Below are 7,659 nucleotides of genomic sequence, written 5' to 3'. Positions count from 1 at the left end.
GGCAAATCAGTTTTGAAGGTATACAACCCAAGCAGAAGCCAAATGTCTATTCAATGTACAGTACAACTGAAACGCTTTGACAACGCAAAAGTAGGAAACGTGGTTTCGACTTTGGTTCTTGATGTCAAAGTGAAAGCTATAAATAAAAACGACGTAAGTAGCCTTGAACGCAGACTGGTCAATCATATCTCATTTACGTAGATGTGACGTTATTAGATGTTGCATTCAAGCTATGAGTTGCTTGCTTATCTAAATAATGACAATTGTAATCAGTCCTTCATCACCGCCAACTGAGCAGGAACTCTGGTTTGTTTCCCTAGCAAGGACTTTGTATTTATTTTTATCTTCGAGGCCATATTATAATATGTTTTGCCTGACAGATTTTGTATCAGGCACTAATTTAAACCAATCTTTTCAATAACAAATGAGCTGAAGTACGTACAAGTGTGCAAAGATTAATCAAACACCTTATAACTATCTACTGCAGTAGGCCTACAACGTTATTTATTTTATGTTTTCTTTAACAAAAAAACAAAACATGTAATAAAAAGGTCAAGGATTTGAAATCGGATTACAGCCCCAATATCCAATAATTTCGATTTCGAAACTGATTTCTCTGTTGTTATACTGGTATTTAAAGACAGATAATGCACTCTTAAAATTATTGTTTTATATGTCAGGTATACAAAATAACCCCCACTCTCTGATACAAAAGTGGGTTATCAAAGAGCAATTAGCAAGCTGAACTGCCGAAGTACGAAAGCCGGTTAAAAACTCAGCCAATATCATAATTTTTGCTCCAATTTATTATCTAGCCCAACTTGACAGAAACTAGAAATAACAATCGGAGGAAATGTAATAAATGCCGTATTAACATTGCAAAAAAACGTTTTTGGTTTCAGAACTTCACATTGAAAGCAAAACAGCAAAACTAAACATAACTGAATGTGAGCATGAATCAAATTTGGTTAAGTTTTGAATCAAATATGCTTCTGTTGAATTATTTTTATGGGGGGTCGCGAGGCTAGGTTGACTGCTCTGAGGGGGTTGCGGTAAAGAAAAGGTTGAAAACCCCTAATGTAGTGAAACCGAACGCTGAAATGCGAATGTTATTGTTGCGTTGCAATAAATATTATTGTTAGGGGAAATTACTTTATGTAATGTGACATTATGACATCACAGATTAAACTGGCATTACAATGATCAAGCACAAGCATTGCAGTGATTTTGTGCTTGAGAAAGCAGAAAATTGAAAGGTCCTTTCCTGGGCTTGTCATTAGCTACGATGGAAATACAGCGAGTTGTCGAGTTTGGTTGTCAATTTTGAAGCCTTGAGTTTTTTCCAAGCGACAGACTGTAGTGAACTTACCGGCAGGGTCAGAAGCTAAAAGTATTTTCAGTGCAAGAAAAATCATCGTAAGTTGTGTGAATAGTTTTAACACGAGTATTCAACGAAATTCTTCTCGAAAACGATTTGTAGCTAAGCCGACGTGCAAGGCCGTGTGAGCACTAATTGTTGTTTTGAATATTCTTCAGTTTTAACCAGTCGCCTGAATAAAATAATTTAAAAACCAGACACCTTTTTGTCTTGTCTATTGTCTATACCCGCTGGATTTGGCGGCACTTGCTGGCTTCCAGTATTTTTGTGGTTTGCTGCTAGTTGCCGCTTCGACCTCTCAACTTCGACCTCTCAACCATGAAAGTTGCTTGCAGATCAAAAAGAAACAAAGTTTTGTTTCAAAATACTTTTGTTTTATCAACCATACATTCAAAAACAGATTTAGCATGAGATTGCCCATGTAAAGTTTTTTTCCAGAGCATTTTAAAGATTTCTATTTTTAATCAGGAAGACTCTTAGAATTAATTAGGAAGAATTTAGGAATTCTGGTATTATCAGAAACCATACCGTTGTGTCTGCTACGTCACCACCCAGACAACAAATCAGTCGCTTTGTCGTCTAACGTTGAATCAATGTAAAATAACAACTGATTTGTTGTCTGGGCAAACGGTGAGAGCCTGTGCATGATGCGCGTGAGTTTGACACCTATCTAAAGTACAATAACATCATGACGGTGGACGCAAAGATTGACTTCCTTGGTTTTCAATTTCATCCATTTAATCTAAATCTTCAACCATCCTGTATTAGTCTTACAGTAGCCATGGTCTGGATACAACAAAAGCCACGTCGCTAGGCTACATTAATTCTCAGGATAAATTGAAATGAATAAAGATATTTTTAATTGCTATATTTTTTTTAATATTTTAACCCTCTGTCTACCATGGGGTCCAATGGACCCCAAAAAAAATTTCGCTCTGCGATTTCTCAGGACATATAGCAGATGCGATATTGATATACCTTGACTTTTCACAGCTTTGCTTGATCTTTAGGACGATATAATAATTATTGATCTCAAACAAAATTTGGTATCATAGAAAAAAATAATATCATCTTGTACCGTGGGGTCCAACGGACCCCAAGCCTGCTGCATTCGAAGTAATCTTGTATCACAACAGCACTAAAAGAGTAGTCGACACTATTGACAGAATTTTTAGGAAATATAGTTCCAAAAGAATGACGAGAAGATCGCCGATAGCTCTATTTTACAATATAATCGATGTCACTGCTGTCAATGCTTTTGTGATATGGTATCAATTGCAAGGCGAAAATAGCAGCACAACATTGAAGCATGCATGAGAAGAAAATTTTAGATCCAACTAGGAAAAGAGCTTGCTGGATTGCCAGCTTCGACTTCAATATCAACAAGACATCTAAATCCGCAACAAAATAAAAGAAACAGCTGTTAAAGATCAGACGCCAAAATCAAAGAAGGCTATGATGCTATTTTTAGGAAAGACACAAAGTCAAAAATACAGACAATTCTGTACTACTTGCAAACTCAACGTTTGCCAAGAACATTCGCAATTCATTTGCAATGAATGCGATAATATATAAACTCACAATATTTCTTGTGACCTAATATGTAGGCCTAATATGCGTTTTTGAGCCAAATCCAAATGCCAAATCTCTCAATACTTTGACCAGTGCTCAAGAATAGATCAATTCCGTATCAGTTTGGTTTGTGCATCGGCAACTGTATAAATTGTTTGTTAAATTTCTAGTACTCTTGGTTTTTCTACAGTGTTTATAAGTTATGATTTTTGAAGTCTGTTACGTCCTTTCCTATTGAGCTTTAATTTCATCATCGGAGCTGATTTTTTTTGTCCAAAACAAGTACTTGGAAAAATTGGGGTCCAATGGACCCCAACGGTAAAACTTGTATATATTTTTTTCGGTAGACAGAGGGTTAAACTTGACAAATCTATTCTAATTTATATCTACATGCTTATATATAGTATAGACAGATAATCGATAACAGCTTTATAAGATTGATTTGCATAATTCAAAAAATAATACATAAAATAAAATAGCTAGATAACTTCAAACGTTTTCGGCAAACTTTATGCCCTCGTCAGGAAAATACCTTAATTCATCTAAACAAAAACAAATATGGGAGGTGACGTAGCAGCCATATTTGTTTTTGTTTAGATGAATTAAGGTATTTTCCTGACGAGGGCATAAAGTTTGCCGAAAACGTTTGAAGTTATCTAGCTATTTTATTTTATGTATTATTTTTGAATTATGCAATTCAATCTTATAAAGCTGTTATCGATTAATTATCTGTCTATGGTTTTCAAAAAGTATCTCTCTACCAAAGTTATATATAGTATGTGACTTTTTATTTTGTATAAAATCTCTTTTGCATACCTGTTTTATTTCTCCAGATGTCAGTCTCATTCTCCAGCCCATCTGAGATGTTCCCTTCATCTAGTCCATCTACGGAAAAATCGCTTCTAGAACTGTTGAACTTATCATTGAGAACACCAGAAGTAGGGTACCAAACAAACTCACTGGTGGTTTACAGTTACTTAAAAAATAAGTTACAAAAAAGCCGATACACAAACATCGTAATAATTAATTCAACTTGCCAGGTCAGTTACGCTTGAACCGGTAAACTCCTTCAGCAGGCTTGATTGGTGTGACTCAGCCGTCAAATCAGTCCTTTTTTCATATTGATTCAACATCCTCGGACGTTGGCTTGTTGTAAAATATAATCTAATTATAATCTAATACAGGGGTTCTTAACCAGGGGTACGTGTAGTCGTGTACCCCTTGGGGGTACGAAGCACCAAAGCAGAGGGTACGACATGCAGTGTGGAATTATACGCTATTTAGGCATATGTGTGAAGAATGCGTAACAGGTTTCTACTTCTCAAGGATGGATGCAAGACCCATTTATTTTCATCCTACATTCTATGGATGATAATGACCAATGAAAGACTATCTTATTGAAATGAAAGCTAGTAGTAAAAGCAAAATGGAGTTTGATCCAATGCAGTTGGATGCCTTCTGGTGTGCACAACTCAACACATTTCCCCAGTTAGAAAAAAAGCTTTAGAAATTCTTGTGCTTTTTGCGACAACCTACCCATGTGAAACTGGGTTAACTCTTGTTAACATCAAAACTAAGTCGGGCAATCGTTTGGATCCAAGAGATAATATGCGTGTGTCTATCTAAAAAAAAGTACCTCGTTTCAACATATAATCATTGACAAAAAGCAGCAACAAAAAAGCCATTTGTAGATTGACTGATAAATCTTGTTGAACTTACAAGACTGTTTTTAATGCATACATTCAACACGTAAGTTATAAATAGGCTACACTGAGTTTAATTCCTATTATTACAATTTTATTTGCTTCCGTCGGCCATTGTACGAGAAAATTTCATGAAAGCTCAAAGGGTACGAGCGCTAAAAAGGTTAAGAAACACTGATCTAATATAATCTAATTATTATTATTAAAACCTTTGTTTTTGCTTTATAACTTACACGACGTTGCATCATAAATGGTCACAGCGGTAAACCATAATCTCTTCGTGGGAAAATTTTAACATAAAGTTCCCGAATCCGTTCGTCTGTATATAATGACCGAAGAAACACACACTTGAACTTCTTTTCAAACAGTGTATTTCTGTAAAATTAGCCCGCGGCTATCGAAATGGGTATGCAATGCCTACACCTCCAAAACTGTCACTACGATACAGATTACTTGGATAAAAGACGGAGAATTTGTCCAGCTAGCAAGCACCAAATAAACCAGTTAAATGTGCGACCGACTTCCAACAAACAACTTCGAGAATGAATCAGAAAAATTTGTGATAACTCAAAGGCGACGCAACATTTCATGTTTAAACCGGTTTCAACAGGATTGACACGAGTCTTACGGACGATGGTGCAATTTTGGCTCATGTTTTAGGAATTTCCATGACGTAATATTCAGTAGACCCGAACGGTTTCTACATGACGTTTGACCAGGCGAACAACCGTCTGGAACATAGCGACCCCTAGTTATGACAGTCTGACATGGCATAACTAAAAAAGAATTGACGACAATTGTGAGCCAATGAATAAAAACACATGATACACAAATTGTTTGAATCACTCACGTTTAAGTTAATACGCAAATACAAAGGGCATGCAAAGAATGAACAGCAATAAGAATAAACACGACGATACATGAAATTGGTACCATAGGTATTAGGTACACGCAAAAAATGATGCTATATACAATGATTGCGATAATAACCGACTGTTCTGGGCTCAGACAAGTGTCGGCCACCGCAGACAAAACCAGGCTCAAACCCTAACACTTAGGTGTTCTTTACGGGGGCGAGGCACGAAATATCCCTCAACACATAGTCTACTTTCACTTTCCCCGTACTCTCATCATAGTTGCAGACGGCAACTTTAGCTCTACGAACCACAGGCTTCCCTTTCCTAATTTGTGGAACTACCTCATGCACCCCCCCAAGTTGATACTTCCCACGTTTACCAATGTCCTGGAGAGAACCTACCACTACAAGTTGACCAGGCTCCAAATTCTCTGCCATTTTTAGCCATTTTTTCCGGCCCTGAAGACCTGGCAAGTAAAAATCGATCCATTTACTCCAAAACTGATGAGAAAGTGACAAATTGAACCGATAATCCCTTCTTAATTGGTCACGATCATGTGGTTGCCCAACAGCACAGTATGGGTCTAAGTATGGGGTCAAAAGTGAGGCAGGGGTGATGACAGTAAAATCCCTAGGGTCGTCACTCAAAGGTACCAAAGGGCGTTCGTTCACGATCCGAACGGCACTGCCTGTGTACGTAAACAGTTCAATAAAATTGGGCTTACGACTTGAAGAGTCCAAAATGTGAAAAAATGCAATTTTAAATTGTTTAACCATTGCCTCCCAGGCGCCACCTTGCGCCGGAGCATACGGAGGTATAAATTCCCAGTTTATCTCTCTCTGTCTCAGGGCGTTGTGAAATTCAGCTGATTCTATCAACTCGGGTAACTTCTTAGATGCTGCCTGAAAGGTACTTCTATTGTCGGAATAGATAGCATTAACCTGCCACGTAAATCTGTAAACCTTGTAAAGGCAAGTAAGAAATCACTCAGCGACAATGACGTAACCAGCTCAACATGAATAGCGCGAGATGCCATACATGTGAACAAGAGTCCCCAAGCTTTTTTGTGACTTCTACCTTCAACAAAGGTTAAAGGTCCAAGATAGTCTAAGTCGCAATCAAAAAAGGGTTTCCTATGCGCAGTTGTGCGAGACAAAGGTAAATCAGACATGAGCTGCCTTATAGGCCGTGCTTTCTCAATCGCACATACACCACAGTCATTAAGATACCTCTTCACGGAGGCATTACCATTAGCGATCCAAAACTTCTGTCGCGTAGACAACAAAGTGTGCTGTACTCCACAGTGCGCATTTCCATTATGATGCGACAGTACAACAAGCCTACTGAAGGGGTGCTTCGAAAGCAAAACAATCGGATGCTTTGCTTCAAGAGAGATCTCGGGAGAATTACTTAAGCGCCCTTCAATGCGGATTACACCAGCGTCATCTACACAAGGTCTGTACTTTTTAAGTGAACGTAATTCTTTCAAGCGTTCCTTCTCACGTTGCGAAGCGCCAACACTACCTCGCTTTATCACTTCCTCAAGGGCATCCGGCGATCGTTTGGTCATTAAATGTACCACATCGCCATACACGCTCTTCTGAACAAACTTCACAGCCAACTCTGAAGCACTGTTAAGATAAGATGCATCCAGTTTTGGCTTCACAAAGCTACGCTTTCTCGTTTTACAGCACAAAAATTCTACAAAGGCAACCAAATAAGCGATTCTCTTTTTCATAACATACAAAGAAGGTGCGGCCTCGATCAATCTGTGAAGACCACCCTGTCCAACGTCAAGCGACTCCTCTTCGTCACGAAGATATAGGCTATGGACAGGTACTGGAGTGGCATTTTCTACAGATGGAATTTCCTCACACTGGTAGAGAAGACTAGAACCATTTAACCACAACTCTCGAAATTCTTTCTTTGTAATAAGATTTGGCCTCGTGCCAACATCAGCTGGGTTCATATCGGTAGGGCAAAAACGCCAATCCTGGGCTCCAGACAACAATAAAATATGCTCAACTCGACGCGTAATAAACTTATTCAAACGTAAATCAGGGTTTTTAACCCACTGCAACACAGTACGAGAATCACACCAAAAATACTTAAGGCAGTCGGGCATCTTCAATGCCTCGTAGGCCTGCTT

General features: G+C 38.2%; 1 protein-coding gene across 2 annotated transcripts in view; it reads left to right on the top strand.

The window, feature by feature from the left end:
- Positions 1-1,240: 1,240 nt before the first annotated feature.
- LOC145774255 (uncharacterized) overlaps positions 1,241-7,659 on the top strand; it is a 56,943-nt gene continuing 50,524 nt past the window's right edge. The window contains exons 1-2 of one of the 2 annotated variants that reach the window (XM_082585445.1): positions 1,241-1,416; positions 3,784-3,888. In XM_082585445.1, the coding sequence (XP_082441571.1) occupies positions 3,784-3,888 (105 nt within the window). In that variant the 5' untranslated portion in view covers positions 1,241-1,416. The remainder of the gene's footprint in view (positions 1,417-3,783; positions 3,889-7,659) is intronic. The other variant, XM_082585446.1, reaches the window with a different exon arrangement.

This window comes from Aplidium turbinatum, chromosome 7 (assembly GCF_918807975.1).
Source record: "Aplidium turbinatum chromosome 7, kaAplTurb1.1, whole genome shotgun sequence".
Lineage (NCBI taxonomy): Eukaryota > Metazoa > Chordata > Ascidiacea > Aplousobranchia > Polyclinidae > Aplidium > Aplidium turbinatum.
This window is presented reverse-complemented; position numbering and strand designations above follow the sequence as displayed.